At 36.4% G+C, this 22,299-nt stretch overlaps 1 protein-coding gene across 8 annotated transcripts in view; it reads right to left on the reverse strand.

Moving 5' to 3' along the window:
* Nucleotides 1-22,299, reverse strand: part of rap1gapb (RAP1 GTPase activating protein b) — a 115,655-nt gene that overhangs the window by 9,518 nt on the left and 83,838 nt on the right. For 3 of the 8 annotated variants that reach the window (XM_056270390.1, XM_056270385.1, XM_056270383.1), the window contains exons 1-13: nucleotides 19,611-19,749; nucleotides 16,712-16,808; nucleotides 8,027-8,074; nucleotides 6,947-6,985; nucleotides 6,670-6,858; nucleotides 6,012-6,115; nucleotides 5,064-5,142; nucleotides 4,632-4,685; nucleotides 4,472-4,555; nucleotides 4,271-4,371; nucleotides 3,809-3,938; nucleotides 748-903; nucleotides 413-484 (exon numbers count right to left, since the gene is read on the reverse strand). In XM_056270390.1, the coding sequence (XP_056126365.1) occupies nucleotides 413-484; nucleotides 748-903; nucleotides 3,809-3,938; nucleotides 4,271-4,371; nucleotides 4,472-4,555; nucleotides 4,632-4,685; nucleotides 5,064-5,142; nucleotides 6,012-6,115; nucleotides 6,670-6,858; nucleotides 6,947-6,985; nucleotides 8,027-8,074; nucleotides 16,712-16,808; nucleotides 19,611-19,744 (1,287 nt within the window). In that variant the 5' untranslated portion in view covers nucleotides 19,745-19,749. Of the gene's footprint in view, nucleotides 1-412; nucleotides 485-747; nucleotides 904-3,808; nucleotides 3,939-4,270; nucleotides 4,372-4,471; nucleotides 4,556-4,631; nucleotides 4,686-5,063; nucleotides 5,143-6,011; nucleotides 6,116-6,669; nucleotides 6,859-6,946; nucleotides 6,986-8,026; nucleotides 8,075-8,965; nucleotides 9,002-11,547; nucleotides 11,714-16,711; nucleotides 16,809-19,610; nucleotides 19,750-22,299 lie in introns of those variants that run through there. The other 5 variants (XM_056270391.1, XM_056270386.1, XM_056270387.1 and 2 more) reach the window with 3 other exon arrangements.

Consider the following 22,299-nt stretch of genomic DNA (forward strand, 5'->3'; position numbering starts at 1 on the left):
AGCTAGCAATCTATATTTGCAGAAGAATTGTTTAAATTGATTCCATTATTAATTTAAAAAAAACTATATTTAATAAAATTGCTCGTCACCAAGGCTTTTTTTTAGGCTTTTTCATAATTAAACAGTAAATAAGACGTTTCTGTAGTCATATCCAGACATGAAAATTTAATTTTTCCACATTTTCTGTGCTAATTTTTATGGGAAAAACCCAGAATCTCCAGAATGTATTTAAATATGGTGTAACTGAACTAAGTGTGCTTGACACTTATTGGCATCTGAAAGTAGAATTAATAAACCAAAATACTTCATAAAAGGAACATCAATGATTTGTAGAATTTTGTGATAGAATTCCAGGACAATGATTCCATGTGGAACTAGTCATATTACATGAATGCTGGCTGAAAATATGTACCTTTTTAAAGACAGCTGGGTCTGGGAGGGCAGGACCAAAGAAAGGCACATCATCTCTCGCCGTCACAGATACCTACAGTAACATAAAATAAATTATGACAGATATCAGGAAAGCTTTCAAACTGATCTTTAATTCTCTATGCACAATAAGCTATAAGTGACTAATCTATTATACTGGGAATCATCATCGCATATTCATTTGAACAAAAATCCTGAATCAAAACAATCACTCCAAGTATGTGATGAATTCCTATAACAAAGAAATGATTTATTCGGTATAATCCATGGCTCAAGCTTCAGTTTGAATGATTCAAACATGATTAATGAATGAATTACCTTATAGAGGACGTTATCAGTGCAGGCGTTCTCGACTTGCACCACTACGTAAGCGTGAAGGAAGTTTGATGCGATCATATCTGGTACAAATGGTGTATTTTCTTCTTGGAACACAATAGCCACAATGTCATTTCCTATATGCCTCTTCCTCTGGAGCTGAAATCAAGCCAACAAAACTGTGAAGTAATAAGAGGAAGCTGCCCGTAAGGTCTTTACAGACAATTTAGATTCATTAAACTAAAACAGACCATTCGCTTGAAAAAAAATAGTTTGTGGTCTCGAACAGAATCAACACTGTTATAGCAGTTTGTGAGGTATATTATACTACTTTCACACAAATTAAACACACTCCCTATTGTTGCATTCGATTTTTACTTTTAATTTTGGTTCTGACTGGCCCAAACATTTTAAACCAAAACTAGTTTGTTCTAAGTGTGAAAATATTCAGTATTCACACTTAGAACAAACCAGTTTTGGTTAAAATATTTTGGGCCAGTCAGAGCCAAAATTAAAAGTAAAAATCTAATGCAACAATAGGGAGTGTGCTTAATAAAATCAATGGAGAAAAATATGGAGAAATGTATATGAAGATTTTCTGGGATTAATCATACTGTTAATTCACATGAACACATGTTTATTTAGTTATGAGTAGTCCTTATGAGTGTCTTCACTTATTGTGGATGAAAATTTGCTATTAAAAAAAATTGCTATTAAAAATAATAGTCGGCCATTAGTTTTAGTTCTAACAATTGTCATTTTCCCTAACCAGATACTAGATTAAAATTCTTGATAAATTAAACATTAAAACAAATGTAGAATCTCACAATGAAAATGCATAAATAAGATGATTTTGCATGTTGTATTATGAGCATATTACTTGTTGCACTAGTTTTTCTTTTGATTTTAGGGTGAAGTATGACCTGGTGTGTTCTTGATGCTTTTGATATGCTTTGTGAGATTCGCCCTTATACTGACTTATTATTTCCTAAATTTCCCACAAAATAACAATATTGGATCAAAATATTATACATATTGCAGACTGATTTGTGTTTTATTACACCAATGATGTCAAAGCCCTGAATTTCAGAACAATAATTCAATTTATACTTGATTTAACATGCGACAAAAGAATAATAGCATTCTGCAGGGTGTCAATTTTATCTCCCATAAACCTTCAAATGTTTATCCGATTAGCTTTCCTCAGTTGAACCGCTCATTCGCTCTCTTCACAGCTTGCTCATAAATACTTATTAGAGAGTACTGTCATAACAGAAAAATGGTTCACAGACATTCACAAGTTCAAAAGAAAACTGCTTGTCTTTATCATCAAAGTGTTCAGGAAATTAATAAGACATACGGAAGCATGTTTACAGCCCTGTGCCAAACATCACAGTCAAAACGATGTTTTCAGATAGAAACAAACCATTTTAAGGCAAAAACTAATTTGTCGCTGCCAGTCTGGAGGTCATTACCATATCACTATACAGTAGCTCTCATGTAACATCACATATCTGGTACAATAGCGATTAAAAAGCAGCAGGTGATGAGTCTGTACCCATTTGTTTTCCTTGGCCTCTGAGGTACCATATTGAATAGGGTATGTTTTAGTGGCCAGCATTGTAAGAGGGCAGTCTGTGCTGAAACCCCTAGGTGATGTTCTCCCTGAGCAAAGCAAAACATGCATGACAACAGATGGCTTTCCAGGATCAGTCTTTTGCACTGTGTGGTTTGTTTGCTAATTAACAGAGCATTCTGTTGGTCGGTGTATTTGCCCAGCAGAGGGAAAGCATCTCCGGGGGCTGCAACTGGTTACCCAAAACTAACACCTAACTGTGACATAAAACAATATTCCAGAATGTTACTGGTTTGTCATAAAGGTGCTTATGTATTCTTCCATATTTACCCACCTTCTAAGGGTGATCAAAGGTTGATTTATTTAAAGGGGTCATGGCGTTTTTTTTATTTATTCACTTCAAAATGTTCATGTTAAAATATTCATGTTAAAAACAAATGAAGAGTTCAGATGCAAAACCCTCTAAATCCGTCTTCATCCGTCAAATCAGACTTATTTTCTTTAAATGAGCATTTTTTTATCAGGCTCCTATGTTCACGTCCAGTAGTTTCATTTTAAAGGTACTGATAAGGTTATTAGTCAGTGAATAAAATAACTTTTTTTCAAAAATGTCACTTTAGTCAATTCAGTGATTTTTAACAAATTAGATTTTCTTTTGTGTCAAAAACAGCTAAATCCACTTGTGCTTTTTTCGCAAAAACCTCTAAATACACCTCTTTGGGACAAGACATAATAAATAGCTGTAAAATCACTAAAAATGTAACTAGAAACACTGAAAAAGATTAGAGCACATTCATTTCAAAACTAAACAGTAGACAAACCTCTTTACAGGGGGGCTGAATGAGATATTTGCAAATCCCACCCCATTTCTCTGCAGTCACCTTTCTGCCCTGTCTGAATAAAGACAAAAGCCTCCCCCCGATTCACACAGTACAACCACATTGGCAAAAAAGAATTGGCGATTCAAATAGTGTATTGTATAATCAAGTAGAACAGAGCAAAATTCCACTGTACCGATTTTCTTTTGCCTTGTAACGGGAAGAGTTTTGAGGTAAACAACGTTTTTTTCTGCCATTTGATGTCAGTAGGACAGGCTCATCCATTTAATCGTACTCCATCTTAAAAATGTAAAAAATCTGAATCCAAAACCAAAACAATCTCCTCAGCCGTCTCAAAAAATCCGTCTCCTCCGCGCGCCACTCTATTGAAACAGCCTGTACTGATTCGCGCCTTCTGATTGGTTCTTGGGATGTAGCGGCTTTTGCTGCCAAAGGGAAGTGGCGTCTAGAGGCTTTTGCCGACAAACTGATATTTCTGAATGGGCTGAGGCTGAGATTTAGAGGATTTGAAGCAAATATATTTGTTGAACGTGTACTATGTTCAGATAGCTTTCACTCAATGTCATTATCTCATTTTTGACGGAGGTGGCGTTTAGAGGCTTTTGCATCTGAACTCTTCAAATATATATGCGGGAATACTTTGTCTTACCTGCTGGGAATCACCTTCAGTGTATGGTAGCTTTGTGGACACGTGGAACATTATCTCTTTATTGTGGAAGTTGTGGTAGACTGACTCGGTTCCTGTCTGGCCATGTGTAACATCCAGGCCACCACGAAAGCTGCATTACGAGAGAAGACCAAAAAGCTCTAAATTACTTATTAATATTTATTAAGATTAATATATTTTTTAAAACTCAAATATGCCAGCTGTTGTGATGTACAAACAATGCTTTGTTGGTCCTGTGACAACATTCAAATCAAACAATCACAGCCATTACTCAACATTTAATCCTGACCTAGGCCTGAAATCAATAAGGAAAATTATTATGTAATAAGTAGAACTGAACAACTCTCCACCTAACCCTAAAATGTGATTGGTCAATACGAATGTTGTTCCAGGAACAGGAAAAAAGTCCTAGTTGGGTAAACCATGTACTGTTTGTCTATATACCCTTTAAAATCATGAAGTTCAATCTTCTCTCCCAAGAACTCCAGAAACTCAACAAAAGCTGGACTTTCCTCACTGTTTCCAAATAGCTCCTCTTCTGTTGTCTGTAGAAGAGAGAATGTATTTGGGCCACAAGTTTCACAATTGATATAAATTAAGCATGGTGTAAACCAGGAACATAAAAACAATGAAAGGTGACCTAACCTGAGCAAATTTCTGGAAGATGACTCCAAACTTGAAGTTGTTATTGATGACATGCTCATCAAAGCTCACAATGAGTCTGGATGCCTTGAAACAGGTTACAAATGAGGGTCTGTGTACTGAATATTGCTTTTTTTTTTTTTATGTGTCTGTTCCAGCTTACCTTTGGGTATAAGACGGGATAAAATCTGTCCACATTCACCTCTTCACAGACAAGCTTGGGAATAAATAAATAAATAATAAAAGAGATTTATCTCATTATCTAATCAAATTATTTTGTCTAATTACTAAGGTTGTCAACTTAATTTACAACAAAAAGTGATGCAAATTAAGCAAAATGTATTTACTCATCACATTAGGTTTATGTTCTCATTGAGATAAAATAAATGGACATAAAAATCACTTTTTGTAACATCTCATTTGCATTGGACTTTTCTCAGCAAACATTGACATGTGGAATTAATTAATTGAAATGTATAATTACAAAAAAAAAATCATTATAAATATATAAAATTAATAAATGCATCTGCATGCCATGTAATTAATTTGAATAAATAAATTCAACAACAAAAAAAAATTATTCTTCTCAAGCTACCTTCGCCATCTGGACAACATTAGGGAACTCGGTCAGACAAGAAATAGGGATCACATCATGGTAGGTTTTAAACTTCGACCTAGAATTAATAGACGAGAATAGAATTATAAGATTCACAGTATCCACCATTACAAACTATTCAAAGTAACATTATAACAAAACTAGCGTCAGCCTCAATTGTCCTGTATTAAAGTCACTTTGGATAAAAGTGTCTTCTAAATGCACAAACATATAAATGTAATTAAAACTATATTTAGCATGCAGGAAGGCAAAGACAGACAGACAGAGAGAGATGAATGGTAGTTCGTTCAAAAAGTATAGCCATGTGAATCACTCCAGCATTCACAGGTGCCCTTGTCAATTTTTTTACAGCCAGTGCATAACATTCAAAGAGTCCCTGAAGAGCTCCCTTCATAAAAAAGAGAGGCTTTTTAGATCAGCTTCTTTCTGACATGTACACGGCCGGGGCTATTGTTCCCATCCCATCCCCATCATTAAAGGGCCTCAAGACAGGCTGTGGGTTATATAAGAATAGATGTGCCCTTGTGTTATTGCTGCATATTTAGAGCACGCAAGTCAGACCAGCTTCGAGAGAATATGTAACAGAGGACAGTGGATGTGAATGTTTCTGGAACCGGGTTGTGCATCATTCAGATCTGAATTGAGAATTGAGAGTAGCAAAAAGGATGCAGAATTGTAAATCGAATGTAAGGAAGTAGCATTAATAGGAAATTAAAGTTTCTTCTGAGAAATGGAGATGCACATTTTGTGGCTTTTGTGTCCTTTTACTATGCAGTATATTAGTTATTTACTTATGTATCTTAAGGTATTTTAGAAGAAAATAATCTGTGACAAAAGTATTAATGAAACATAACTGAGAATTCAAAACATCAAAGCAATACATTTTTCATCTGGGAAGAGTCGAGAGTGTGTGTGTGTTTGAAGTACCTAAACAACAGTCGAAGGTGCTCCTGGTCTCCAATCACATCATACTTCACAGAGAAGACCAGGTGTCCCAGGGCGCTGTCCACGGAGTAATAGTTAAAGTGTTCCTGTGGGAAGAGTTATAAACAGACATAAACTCTCAGAAAGACTCTTTACTTCACAGATTGCTAAAAGCTCTGACCCTAATAGACAGCAAGCTCAAAGAGTATTATCACTGCAGAGGGAAATGACAATAACGGCAATCAAGGACAGAACAACCAACTCAAACACTCCTGTTTACATAAGAATCCTCCATTCATTTATTCATTGGCGAGAAAACAGTCCTGACTTGATTTTGGGATTGAACTCTAGAATGTTTTTTTATTTTATATAACCTGGCATATATCAATATTGATAGATAGATAGATAGATAGGATAGATAGATAGATAGATAGATAGATAGATAGATAGATAGATAGATAGATAGATAGATAGATAGATAGATAGATAGATAGATAGATAGATAGATAGATAGATAGATGGATAGATGGATAGATGGATAGATGGATAGATGGATAGATAGATAAGATAGATAGATAGATAAGATAGATAGATAGATAGATAGATCTAATGAACGAACGAATGAACGAACGAACGAACGAACGAGACAGACAGATCTAACCTTGCCCAGGAAGTGTTTCCTGTAGATCTTGGCTATGCTGTTGGTCTCGAGTTTAACCTGTGATGCTGGGCAAGGGGGCGGTTCCTCTGGTGAGGAGGAGGAGCCTAAATCATGATTGGTCCCTTCAATCCAGTAACCCCCAAACTGAGGCAGCAGAATCAGTGGTAAAGAACCAGTACGCCCCAATACCTGACAACCCACAAAAACGTATTTTACAACCAGTACAACAAGAAAACACATTCATATTTACATATAAAAAAACAAACAAGTTTGCAACCTCATGGACGCTGGGATATGGAATGTAGTCTTCCTCTGTCTGTGGAAGCAATCGAGAGAGATTAAATATTATGAGGCCTTCATTCGAGTCAATTTAAGGTGCAGATGAAAGAAATATAAAGGGACATAAAGAGTAAAAGCCCTTAAACGCAGAGCTCAAGTCTAGACCCTCGGAGGAGACTCACGATTCCAAAACAAACCCTGAACTATATACAACATTCACAAAGCCTGAGGTGAGAGCATCTGATCACATGTTCTGCTGTTTTATGCTGCCACACGTGGCCTTAAAAGCATGGAACAATAACAGTACATCTCTATATTTATGTAAAGACTTTCTGGGAATTTATATTTTGAGTTTAATATGTGATTCACCTTTATAAACTCATAAAAGTATAAAGCATTACATTGTAAGTAAGTTTGTGTACGAGTGCTCAAAATAAGCCAATGGTGCAAGAACAAACCTAATTTAAATGTAATTTAAAAAGAAAACTAATTTCAATGTCGCATTGTTTAAAACAGACATTGATCTTCTGCTTGTCAAAAGTTTAACTATTTTTAACCCATCAAAGGCAGCATCTTAAAAAGATGCAATGCTTATGGCACAAGATGCTGAAAAACATTGCATCGTAACAGTGCTTGTCTAGTACGTTGACTCATTTGGAACTCATTTTTTAATCAATACTTGTATTTTAATAGATTTCCATCATCTTGGATATTTTCATTGAGCTAGTTGCAAAGCATTTGGTCTTTTCTCTGCAGAGAATACATGCAGTCCTGCCTTACAATTTGGCCAAAAGGTATATTAATAGGCAGCATAATTATGATCCTATTCTTTTGGAACAGCCTTTATGTCAGACGTAGCCCTGGGATGCATTAAAATATCAACATTTTAAGGCAACAGAGAATTTCTGAACTTTAAAGCTATGAGACCGAGGGTTAATGCGAAAACATCTGTCTGGAATAAAAGCAACATTGTGTGTTTCTGTGTGCATGTGATAAACACAACGCTGATGGCAGGGATGGTCCGTGATGGCTATAACACTTGATGCGTGTTTATGTGGCTCTAAATATACACACTTACTTTGAGAGGAGGTGGAAGAGAGCACCTCTGCTCCTCCATTCTACTGCTCTGTGTTTAAAAAAAAGGAGAGGATATTTAGTGCATACAGTTAATTTAAAAACATGCATCAAAATTCACATACATTAATAGAATGGCAAATATCAGAAATTAGAATTCATCATTTGAAATTAATAACTTGAAATAATGTATATATTTGAGAATTCTCAGAAATGGAAAACATGGTCAATATACACAAAAAAATGTAATACAGATATTACACAGAGATAATTAGGCATGAAACATATTCTACGCAAGAAGCTATTCTAATCTATTCAAGCTATTAAGCCATAGTAGACACTGGCATTAAAGTTGTTCTTGTTATAAGTGTATAAATTACAGAGATATTTAAAAGAAGCTCTATCGCTTTCTTTATGGGCAGTACAGTTATCACAGTTTTGTGATAATGTACGCTAAGTACTTTGGGATTTTACACTGAAAATCTGGGATTGAAAATCAAATTTAAAGCTGAAAAAAAATCAGTTTTAGAAGTTTGGAAAATATAAACATTAAATGAGTTAAAAAAAATAGATATTTTTTAATAAGTAAGAATTTGTAATTACAGTTAAAGTTCAGAAGCGTTGGAACATCTAAAATTGCAATGCTTCAACAAACCTTAAAATACATTAAACAAGCATTTCCATACATGCGTAGAGTATATTTCTAGCCCAACACATCATCATTTCAACAGTTGAATGACAGAAGAGTGCAAGTTTAAATGATAAAGTGAATATGGATTGAGTGACGTATTGAAAGAGAACCTCAGAATGTAGACGACAGGTAGATTACAGTAATAATAAAGCAAAGACAGGGAAGGTGTCACAAAGTTAGAAGGTCGTAAAAAGCGAGAGATCGCAGGAAAAGCAATAAACACAGAACCGGATGAAAATGTGGACTTCTCACCTGCATTCGCTCTATCATTGCAAATATATCTGATGTCTGAGAATCAGGAGGAGAGAGAGAGGAGGATGAACACAATGATAAAGAGTGAGATCTGACAGTCTGCGAGTCCACTTGACATGAGAACTACTCTCGGCTCTCTAAGGGACAGTGGCTTCGCTGTAATGGACAGAGCTCCCTATACTTTGATCCAACGATCAACGGTGCATCAATCTAGCCTTCCTCCCTATCATACGTTTCAACTCAATGAGAGATGAAGACTGTGAAACAGCGGAATTTAACACGGGGACAGAGCAGCTGTGGGTTTGAAGGATATGACCTGTCTAGCTACAGCTACAGTCACATCATTGAGCACACAGCTCAGAATAAACCAGCATAAGAAGCCAACATAAATTAAGGGGAACGTTGTTCAGAATTCCCTGCCTGATTATTAGCATCACTATTACTAATGCTCATACTTAGGGTTAGAATTTGAACAAATTTCTAAATCTAAATATTAAACGCAACTCATCCTGCACTAAGTGATTGGATTTACAATTATTGTGATAGGTGAAAAAAAAGTAAGTAACCACCTAGCAACACTCAAAACACCCTGCAATCATCTAGTAATCATCTCACAGGCAAAAACTACTGAGAAGATTGTAAAAAATCTAGTTCGTCATTATGCAGTAGCATTTTTAATGTTAAATTCTGATAAGTCAGATAGGACTCTGCAAAATCCTTGCCAGTGATTGATTGATTTTTATCAACAAGAAAACGCATTGTTCAGAGAACCTTAAATGACTTCAATGTAACAACATGCTGTATTGAAACTGGAACTTCTATCTGTTTCTCTCTGACTTGCTGATTCATCAAAAACAACTGCACACACACACACACACTCACACAGGCGCACACATCTTTGTGGGGACTCTCCATAGGCGTAATGGTTTTTATACTGTACAAACTGTATATTCTGTCCCCTTACACTGCCCCTATCCCTAAACCTACCCATCACACACAACTTTCTGCATTTTTACATTTTCAAAAAACATTACTTAGTATGATTTATACGCTGTTTTCCTCATGGGGACCGCTGGCTGGTCTCCACAATGTAGGTGATTTCAAGTTTTACTATACTTGTGGGGTCATTTTGTCCCCACAATGTAATATAAACATGAACACACACACACACACACACACGTGGTGATTTACAATTTATATTGTTTTTATATTAAGCTATAACTGGTTTCTTCAACTATGGATGCTTATGCCACATTATGGCACAATTACGCCAAAATGTCTGGTTAGTCGAGTATCCTCATAAGAGCAGTCTTTAATGAACGTAAAGAGTCGTAAAAATAAATATGGCAAATATAGAGGCACGGGAAATTATGACATTTATTATGAGTTTATGTGAGGATTGTTATATTTTTTTGAAGCCTAATAAATGTTTTTAAAAAATGATAGCTTTCAATCACACTGTAATGTTGAATGGCTATAATTAATGTTTAAAATTGGGAGAAAAAAATCATGGAGACATCAGCTGTATTAGTATCAGTGATTATAAAATATATTAAAACTTTTAAATGTTTAATAAATGTTAATAAAAACACTTAAAGTTGTTATGTGTTTTAATCACGATTAATCAGAGAATTTTTTTTTAATCGATTGACAGCACTACATTATACATTTCTTTATTTAAAAAGAAAATCTGTTAGTTTTAATAAAAACCCCTGGGATTGGGACATAGGAGTGCCTGAAGTTGAACAAACACCCAGTTAAACTATCTTTACTTTTTATAACCCAACACTTTTTTAAGTTTGAATTAAGGCATTAATTAGTCCGCTTATTTAATAAACTGTTGGGTAATATAGCGGTTTTCTTTATCTCTGTGGGGACATTTACAGCTAATGCACACTTGACAAATTGAAATGCTACTTATTAAGATAATTTCACAAACGGTTAAGAATCAACGAATTGGACACAGCAGTGAATTTGACATTTCTCAACATAAGTGTGAGAACTCTTTCTCAACAAAGACATCCTATAACATTATTTCATCACGATCTCGCACAGAACACTCTGTACGGATCCTATGCAAGCATGAATGAATGAGAAACCCTTATCAGATGCAGAACAATATAACATTATGTAAAATCATAATACAAATCTACTATTATCTTTTCATTTTGTACTGGGTCACAATCAAGAGGACATCTAAATTGACCTTTTCATGACAATTTCTCCCCTTAATGGACAATTACCTTAATGGGGAAAAAAAATTGCTTGTGAATTCAACAATAATATATTATTTAAATTGAGAAGCATTTATACATAATGATAATATCTGTTAAATTAGGTCCAGACAGCATGATTCTCATTACTGAATTGCAGTATGAGAGAAAAAATAATGAGAATTAAAAACGAAATTAAAAGTAAAACATCAGCACACATTCCAGTAAACAGAAACACAATCACACATTACACTATTACATGTCTATACACTAACCCTTGGTCTTTTTATATAAGCACACACATTTATACAAACTCCCACATTTCACTATGATTGATTATTTTCTCACGCGTTTCTAAAGTCTACTTACATCACTGAACCGCCTGCGGTGGTGCATGGCAGCGAGTGCTGGACTGCGAAACCTGTACATACTCTTAGCCATGATGAAGTCAGTTAAATCAGCTGAACCCTTAGAGCCACACAACTGTGACCTGCAACGAAACACTCTTTCTCTCAATCTTCAGATGTTCTGCTCATGAGAAAAGCAGCGGGAAAGGCAAGAAAAAGCTTCCTCAATCTGCAGCAACTTCCCGTATTTCAGTCAAGCGTGCCATACGAAACTCGTATTGAAGGAAATCACTGGTAACTGACATGTGGATGTGTGTGTGTGTGAGGCTATGAGTACAGAAGCGTCATGCACATTCAAACCGCACATGCCCCCTCAGATTTACAAGCCAAAGAACATGAAAAAAAAAAGGTTTTGTTTTGGTATCTTTGATAATTCAATTGCAATTCAATTGTTTGTCCAAAATGCTGACAGAATTCACCATTAATCAAAATGCCAAACTGCTCTTTTGAAAACTTTGAAGGTTTGCATGATTTCTAAAGTGAGTCTGTGAAAACTTTTAACTTTTGGATGACCTCAAGAGGTTAGTGCAATAGCGGAAACAGGTGAGGTAATGTGTGTTTGACTGCAATGCATCTGCTGTAATACGCAAGCCTCTTATTCTTAATTCCCCAAATATCTAATATAATATATAAATGCAAATATGTCCCATTCCATTACAGTGTCTGTCAGAAATACTGATAAAATCAGACTAAAAATGTACAATGGTATATCATAATGATGACATAATATCAGAGTTCATGAGAGATAATATGATTTCCTGTTGCCACAGTTGCACAACTATAATGCATTTTCCCACACAGTATTATACAACAGCATGAAAGGCAGGCGGTTTAAAAACATAAATGTGAGAATGTAGTAAGGCAAGAATGACAAAAAAACAGCTTTGAAAATGTCTGTAAAAGTGAATAACGTGCAACCAAAGTGTTTTCTAACATGGTGTTGTTGTGGTAAAGCCATCCAGTCTGAATGCTAATATTGCTCTGGGATTTGGGAGAATCTAACATATCATCCAAAACCTCTGATTCCAGGATCATCCCTGCCAGGATGATTCCCAGGGTCCAGGTGTTTACAAATTCAGGAAGGAATCAGTCTGGGAAAGCCAGAATTTCATTCCTGTGAGATAGGTTTCTAAGCTATGTCTGATCCCAGAGGAGAAAAACATTATTTCTCAAAGACTTTTCAGATCTATTTTCACTTTAGTATCAACTTAGTCTCAGATGCTTCACCTAAAATTAAGTAGGACAAATAAAAATAGACAGGAACGAGACAATTGTTGGCAAACAGTAAGAGTACAGAGCTGTATAATTAATGTGGACGGCATAGCCGACGAGAAATATAACGAGTTCATTTTAAAATCTCAGAAATCTTGGCACAGTTTGCAACATTTTTGAGATCTCTTCTGAAACTCTATAGAGGTGTTTACTATAAATTACTAGCATATTTGTCTAAAGAGAAAAATCTGAGAAGCAGGACACTTAATAGTTCTGTAAATGATTACTGTCCTTTGGTTAACTTCAACCACATGACCTCTCTCCAATGACATGTCAGCAAACGTGACGTCATCAACCAAAAAGATCTATAATACCTGGATTTTGATGGCAGTTGCTCATCTGGCGGAAAAGATAATCAAACTATTTCAAATCTGCTATGCAAGTTCTGCATTCAGGCTCAGTGTTATTTTAGAATTATATACTACAATAGTTGCTATTAATATTTTAAAATAGGGCTGTGCGATATGTGAAATTTTTTTTTATCAATATTACGATTTTGATTTTAATCATGAAGTTGAATTAATGTTTCCTAACACACATACTTGACGGTATTTTTTTTTTTGGACGCCGGCTTTATTGACGATATTTGCAAGCACCATATCTTTGCATAAATGATCCGTGACGCCGTCGGTCATGTCTTTATGCCTTTATGCCTTTATGAACTCTTTTTTTTAATGTTGTGCAGTTTGCAAATGCCTGTATTATTCACCTGGTTCGGAATGTGCCATTGTTTCTTTATGTAAACATGCGCTAGACAGATGTTGATTTTTTTTCTTCCTTATCTTAGTCCTTATCTTGCCCTCAGTGCCCTTGATTTACCTTTCATGTTTCTGTGCTTTCTTCTACTACCATAGTATTGTCACAATGGAGGACAGACACAGATATATTTATCACTCTGAGTTTTACTAGAGTATCTACAGAAGGAATTCAAAACAGTAATGTAGGGTATAACACAACACAACTTCCAGGATACATATACATCAAACAAAGAAGAGGATGCAGATGAATACGGATCACCAGAGTCTGTAAAGTCCAGCAGAGCGAGTGAAATGGATGAGACAAAGACAAAGAAGTGTGTGAGAGAGCAGAATAAGTAGTGTCTTTGATTGCGTTGTTACAGATGATGGTAATCAGAACTCTGGTGATTGTGAACGGAGGGGAGGTGCAAAGGGATCTGGCGCGCTTGTGACAAGTACCATGCATCCGTGAAGAAATCAACTAGCTAGTCACGAGTGTTTCCCGAAAAACTCGTTTTGAGATATTTCTTTTCCAGGTTTTTTTTGCTATAAATTACGGACATGGCATCTGAGGATGAGTTCGAATTTTTCTCAGTTATTTTGCTTTATGTCCATATTTAATCATAGGCTCCTTCTTTCATACTAGAGCACGTTCGCTTTAAATCTCTAGACAAACTAAAAGACGTAAATGAAATGTGTATATATTCGATATTACAGATATAGATTGTACTGAATGTCAGCTTGCTTGTTTTGCTCAAGATAAGGATTTATTAAGTCCACATGTCATGCAAACAAGAAACTATGCTTCTAACCACAGGTCGAGAGCTTTCGTTCTAACCACACAACTTTTTGGGAAATGCACCCCTGTTCTGTTCTCTTGCTAGATTTAGGTGCACTTAGATTGCACTCAGTAATTTTAGCACTTCAACTTATTTCTAAAGTTTTTTTAAGTTTTTTTAATCAAATATTTAAATTTTATTATTTCAATTAATGAAAATGATTTCTAATAGTTTTAGTTAACAACAACACTGGTGAGGCAGGTGTTTTTTGAGACAATCACATGAGTCATGAATGCCATGTGATGAATTACACTGCAGGACAATGATGCACATATTTCCACTCCATTAATTGTGTCCATCTTGAACTGTGACATGAAAGGCAGTAGACAGGGAAAAAATGAGTCCATTTAATGCTTTTATGAGCACAAAAACAAATATAATGAAACATTTGCCATTTAAAAAGTCTCAATTTGTTCTAAAATGGAACAATTGAGATATTAAAAGAACCCATTTACAATATATTTTTTTATGTTGATACCTGTACCAAATCCGCAGACCTTGTGTACAACAAAATCTTACTTTTGCATTATACAATATTGCTTACTATTAATAGTCGGGGAATACAACAAAACCATAATGCAAAGTCCATAATCTACAGGCAATAAACACTGAATTACAAAAATGAATCGGTAACTTGGTTACAATCCAATTTCACTTGGATCATGCAGAAACTAAATTCCCAGCCTTTATAAGCCCGGTGTGGCTCTACAGAGATGCTGAGCTGATTGTACAGTATAAGCATCACGCATTATGAGACACTTGGTGAAATACATAAATGCTTAACTGCACAATCTAGATTGAGCTAATCTTATTCTACTGCTCAAAATACCACCGGGACGCTAATCATTCTAGGACATCCCTAAACACGGACACTTCAGTCCTCCTGGTTCCCAGAAGCCCTTGTGCTAATGGCTCTCAGAGCTGCTCAGAGACACAGATGGGTTCAATTAAAAAGCACTTGGGTGTTAAATGAGGGGAATAGGTGTCCCAGGAGAAGAGCAAGCATTGGAGAAACAATGGCTCATCTTCAACAAATAAAACTAGCTAAAGTCTTATTCAACAGCTGATATTAACAGCCAAAAGAGTGGCAGCTCAGAAGAGGCAAGAGAGGCTGAGCCCCCTAAAATTTTTATTTAAAGCCTCCCTGGAAAGTCCAGTAATGAACCACCACCGGTTCAGCTCACACTAAAAGGTGCCACTGCTATTGAAGTGCTTTAATTTGTGGTTCATCGGGAGATCTTGATGCCTGGAGGAGCTTGGATTTCTTTTCGGATCACATTAGCATTCTGTTCCTCAAAAAAGTATCATTTCTAAAGTTAAAATTGGATGTTGGTCCTTGAAGGGGAAATTGAGTGCTAGCGCAGAATTATCTGGTTACACACTTCACATGCTTAAGCATGAATTACTAAAGAGTCATTTCTATGGAGGATTAGGAGTGCTGCCTAAAAATACAATGAAGGAATCAATTATGAATTCATAAAATAATAAATTATTATAATAATATGTTTTTTTCCACACATGCTTGTCTCTATCTATTTGCCAATCAAGCTAAAAAAAACACCTGGAGGTACTGTATATAAACTTGTCAATTTGAAGAGATTTATTTATTTAAAAGTTTGGGCTCGGTAAGATATTTTAATGTTTTTGTAAGAAGTCTCTTCTTCTCACTAAGGCTGCATTTATTGGATCAAATATACAGTGAAAACAGCAATATTGTGAATAATTTTCTTCAGTGTCAGATGATCCTTCAGAAATCATACTAATTTAAATCTACAAGAAATATTTCTTATTATCAATGTTGAAAACAGTCGTGCTGCTTAATATTTTGTGGGAATCAAACACTTTTGTCAGCATTCTTTGATGAATAGAATGTTTTAAATAAAAATCTTTAGTAACAATATAAATGTCTTATCAGTAACTTTTTATCAGTTAAATGCATCCCTATGGAATAAAATAATTTATTTACTTAAAGTTACTGAATAACTTGACTGATTTCATCCTTTTATTTTTCGGTGGCACTCCAATAATCAAGTCTTCCATAGAAAACAGAACAATTAAAAAGACAGTTGGATATATGTAGTATGCACACACACAGCTTATCTATTTCCAATAGTTGGTTATCAAAGGAAAAAGGAAAAGACAGTTGAACAGCAGGAAGAAATAAATGAGAGAAGGCAGTTGTTTGATATTCCTACCACTTCTCCGACTGAACCTAAGGCCATGCTGGAATATAACTGGATTAGAGGAAAGAGGAGTGAAATGTTAAAATCTGCCAAACCTTTAGAAGAGTCGGAGCAGGTGATGGCGGAAAGGACTTGACCAAACCAGGACGTTCTAACGGGTCAGATATTTGTGGGATTCGGCCATCTTGTTTCCTGTGGACAAACAAAAATCCTTAGAACTAAACCATGTTCCATAACAACTCAAGGCAATCAGATCATTCACATTTTGTCACAAGTGTTCGTCTGAAGATCAAATAAAAAATGCTCGGTATAATCGACTGATCCAGCTGAGGAATTGATTTGTTAGTAATAGTATGCAATACAAGCTGCTGAAAGAGACACAGGTGGGTGTGTGTGTGTGAATGCAGACTGCAGTACGGTTCAATGACACACACCGCATGGAGTAGAATCAAGCCCTCGGTTTTTGTTCCCTCGCTCCGTTGGCCTGTAATGGGACTCAAGCCAGTGGCTCAAACACATTATTTCACATCACATCGAATATTCTCAGCTCACGTAGCTTTTAACTGCCGATCCTAAATCAATTAAAACTCCCCTGCCATTTGGCACACAATCTGTTCCTCCATGCCATTCTGGACAAATACAAATGTATTTCTGAAGGCACGTATCGGTTTTACTGCTCTGTTTTACGAGTTGATGATGATCCATCCATCTCGACTGAAGCCAGATGATTACTTTATTATTACATTGAATTTTGCTTGAGGTTGTCCTGCAGTTAATGAGAAAGCAGGACTGCCGAGTTTGAATGAATGTGATAGAGTTTTGGTCTAAAATACCTGGAATATACTATTGAAAGTATTGAAAAGCATTTAATGAGAGATGCCCTCTAGAGACCTCTGGAGGGCGACCTTCAGCAATATATTCACAGTTGGTGTTGAATAAACCTTTAGGTGGCAAGCCCACCCTGTCTGATGTATATTGAATGTAAAATTGGCAAGAGATTCTCAAAACGGCAAACTCCAATGTTATTGGCTGACTTTGCACAATTCCTAGGAGTCAGAGTAGGCAGGTTTCTTCAAAAACAGAGAGTTTCGTAGCATCTGCTTATGTTGCAGTGAACACTGAACAGTGACAATTTGCATATTGTTAAAAACCAAATTAAACTTAGGTCACCCTAGACAGCAGGACAAAAAGGCATTTGGGTTTGTAAGTGGCTGAGACGCATCTTGAAAGGGATGTCAGATGCCACCAACATCATGTCTAGTCACCAAAGGCGCAGCAGTGTTTTGTTAGATCTTTACCTCTTGAGGATCGCCAGGGCTGACACACTTCATTAGCCTGATGGCAGGTTATGCGCTGAAAAGCCCCTGAAGTCGTTGGGAAGTTTTGACAGCGGTACAAGCTGTTGATTTGTCAAAGCACATCAGCCGAGCATGACTGAGATGTGACACACAAGAGGCTGATACAACACATAATGCCAGTGACATTCCCATAGAGACAGTCAGTGTGGGTATTTGCATACAAGAAGAACATTACAGCAGAAGGCTCTAAAACAATTGAATCTGCATTTAATTAATCTTTCCTTTTCTGATCCATTTCACAAATGCTCACCTGAATTGAGCAGTTCCTATCTGTGTGTAGCACCTACTGCTCAGCATAACCTTTCAAAGCACATTATAAAGATGTATCTCCACCTGATAGTAAATCTGCAACCCATTTCACATTTGAAGAGGTTAGCAAATCATAACAGAGTCCAGTCAACCGAAGGATCATGCTGTGAAACTGCAGACTGGAGTAACGGCTGCAGAAAATTCAGCTGTGCCATAAGAATAAATTACACACACATCTTAAAATAGAAACAGCTATTTTAAATTATAATATTTCACAATATTACTGTGTTAATGTATTTTTGATAGAATAAATGGCGCATAGGTGAACATAAAACACTTCTATCAAAAACTTGACAAAAATCTTAACAGCCCCAAAACTTTGAATGGTAAATTAAGAGTTGTGTCTGTTTAAGGTGACAATTATGTATTTGGCAGACACCTTCACACACTTTAAAGAGCATTCAAGGAATACATTATTACATTGCGTGATCTTTAAAAATCAAACCTATGAACTTAGCACATTGACAGTGCTATGCTCTATATACTGAGCAACAAGAACAATGATATACAATTGTTTTAAAAAGTATAATATGACCCATTTAAGACCTACATTGGGCAAGGGTTAGGAAAGGCTCAGGAAAACCTGGAGGCAGAAAGAGTTACAGGATTTACACAGAAAATGCAAAGCAGAGCTGCTCACTGGGTCTGTCAGGTGCACCTGCTAATATAAATGAATTTGACTGCGTTTACATGAATTAGCAATAAGCTATCTGACACTAGCAAAGAACTACAGAACAGAGTGTACATTAAGAGAAAATCATGGCTAAACATAATAATTAGATGACCTGAAGAAACGCTGCACTTTCTTTTCTTTTCAATTCGCAAAAATGCACAATGCACAAAGAAAACACAATCCTAAAATCACTAAGAGTAAGTGTGATCTATGTAAAAACCACAGAAAATCAAGATGATTTACTAAAACTCTCGTATGCAAAAACTAAAGATGCCAATGATATTCCTAACAGAATGTATAAACTGTTCAGATATCATAAAGCAATAATGTTTTCATTTTTAATTCGGTCCTGTAATGTTATAATTAGAAGAGTTAACAGTTCAAAAACATTTTAAACACACTTAAATTAAAATTACTAAATTACAAGTATGTTCACTACACACCAAAAACTGCTATTGTGCATCGCTACCAAAAACAACAACATGCCCCCAAAACGAGCCCACACACGGCTCACTCGTCTTCATCTCAACCTGCTCCACTAACACAGTCTGACACCTCAGCTGACTCCCTCCCACTACGACCACCTGACCTACACACCAGCAGAAGACAGGCCAATGATGGAGTGAGAGAAAGAGAGTGGGAAACATTACTTACTTGTATGCATGTACAGACGACAAATCAGCACTGAGCAATCTGTTCTGCAGCTCCAAACTAAATGGGCAGGTGATGGACAGAGCTCTCGCTTTCCTATCGTTCCCTCCCTCCCTCTCTCTCTCTCTCTCTCTCATTCTCCCAAATCTTTCTGTTTCTTTCCCTCCCCCTGGCTTCTCTCGCCATTTCATGACTCACTCCTCTTCTCTCTTGCCTTTTTGGGTTATCATCAGCACAAAATCTATTGCTTTCAAACCAGTTTCTGCATCTCTTAATCTGACCTTTTTTTTTGACATTGTTCAATCTTTCTTTCTCATGGCAATATTTCTCTTTCCCCACCCCTCATTCATTCACTCCGATGATGAAAGTGCTCCTTTCGGCTGAAAAAATAGTTCTCTCAAAACTGACAATTGATTTACTCACCCTTCATGTCATTCCAAACCCATTAAACTGTCTTTAGGAACACAAAAGGACCCTGATTGGGGACTGAGGCTCACAATGATACTCAAGCATATACTTTGCTTTTCTATACTCTACAAGACGTCGGAGGGCACTTACAGGACATTCGCTCGGATAGAAGAAGAAAAGTAGCGGATCAGCCATTGCATGCAAAATTTAGAACAAGAACCACAACAAAAACGATGGTTTGTTTACTGTTCTTGGAAAAGCATGTTGTTTTGTATCTTTCTACACTCTTTTCGACAACTGCACAATACATCACCAGGGTTGCCAGATTCCAGCAAGGTTTTCCAGCCCAAAACCTTGTCAAAAACCACGAGAATGCACAAAAAAACGGCCAAATTTTTTTGGCTTGTTTCTCGTTTAAACACATTGAAATCATTAACAAGCTTTAAAATGACCCATTTTTCGACTATCCGATTTCAGAATCAATATTCAATCAAATGACTGTTCAGTCAGACTGTTCTACTATTAAACTATAAGCTTATGTTATGAAAATAATAGGCTATCAATGAGTCTGTTTATTGTCAATAAAAGTCGCTTGGAACAAAAGCATTCAGTAACATAAAAACATTGAGTGGATATATGGACATACAAAATAACCCGCTTTAACATTTCAATTATTTCAAATAGCAACATGAAACATGCATAACATGAAAATCGCGTTGATTATAGAAAAGGGGTGCCGACTCTTTGCAGAGGCGTTCATGACTGGCTGGCCAACTCTAAGCTACACAAAAAATATTTTCATAGGCCTATGCCAAATATAGGCTAAAGGCAAACTTGAGTTTGACACCTGTGATTTAGAACAATTAATACCTAGCTATTCTTTGAGACAGGCAGTTAATCCTAGAGTTTTGTCATGAAAATCGCGTTGTGTGTGGGTGTGTGTGTGTGAGTGAGACTGCTGCCTGCTGAACAGAGAGTCGCAGGAAGAAGGATCTGAAGTGTCAGTGTTTCGGCTACAAAAACCCGCCGAACTGATCCGAAACCAGACCAATTTTTATCCACCCGCCCAAACCCATTTTTGCCCGCAAAATAGATTGCAAAACGCCCAATTGGGCTGGCGTGTTGCAACCTACTGGTCTCTTCTGTCTCAACATTCACCTTGGGCAAGCGCTGTTGTACACACACAGTCAGCGCGGACACAAAAATTGAGCTGCATGGGGACGGGGGGCGCGCGAACGTCTGCGGACTCTACTGATGACGTATACGTCACAAGGATAGTGAGCGACTGTCGCAGAACACAGACGGCCAAGGTATATTTAGGGCTTGAGGCTTTCAAGTTTAGCAAAACATCACAAGTGTCATACAATTACATACAACTTGTGTGCTATAACTAAAAGAACCATGAACATACTTTATGAGAGAGTAAATTCATCCCCTTGAAAAGAAAAATAAATATTAGCAGCACGTTTGCTTTTAAAATGCCTTGTCCTATTGATTACCAATGTAAGCCCTGCACTACAGATACAACTTTTGACAAGTCAAATTATTTTCTGTGGTAACTGACCGCATGTCACAGATGCTGTCAATAATGCTTAGCTTGTTTTGAACTTAAAACATTCTGTGTGTGTGTGTGTGTGTGTGTGTAATTCAAGCCTCTTATGTAGTTTTAAAAGGATGTTACCTGTCAAGCCTACAATTAGCCTACCCAGTTCTCTAAAATACCTCAAACAGACTTGCTGCCATTCCCAAAATATTCCCACAGCTGCAGGCAAACTGAGCCGAAGGACCATCTCAGATGGGAACATCCTTCACGGAGCCACTGACACAACAGAGTTCCCATCAGTCCTCAGTTCATGAAGCAGCAGTAACTGGGTGGTAAAATCTCACAAAAATATACAATACTTTTTTTCACCAACAACATGGTTTCCCACTACCCCAAGTCTTCTAGAACTAGGAAAAACACAAGACAATGTCTATGGAAAGTAAAAATAATCAAATTAGATCACGATCTTGATTGGTTTAAGAGCAATAAAATAAATCTTATTTGCAAGTCATCTACACAGCACTCACTCTTCACTTGTCTCGTTACATGACAGGTGGCTCAGAAAGAGCATAAACAAACAGACAGTATCTGAATTATTTATTTATGGTACGGTGCATGCTGGGAAGTCAAATAGACCCTGATCTGTCAATGTTACAACCTACAGTGTCTAGTTCATTATACTTAGTCTAACAACTTTGAATTTACTTCTGGTTTAACTAATGGAAAGAAATCAAGTTCAAA

Source organism: Rhinichthys klamathensis, unplaced genomic scaffold (genome assembly GCF_029890125.1).
Source record: "Rhinichthys klamathensis goyatoka isolate OS25496 unplaced genomic scaffold, OSU_Roscu_1.1 h1tg000303l_1, whole genome shotgun sequence".
NCBI lineage: Eukaryota > Metazoa > Chordata > Actinopteri > Cypriniformes > Leuciscidae > Rhinichthys > Rhinichthys klamathensis.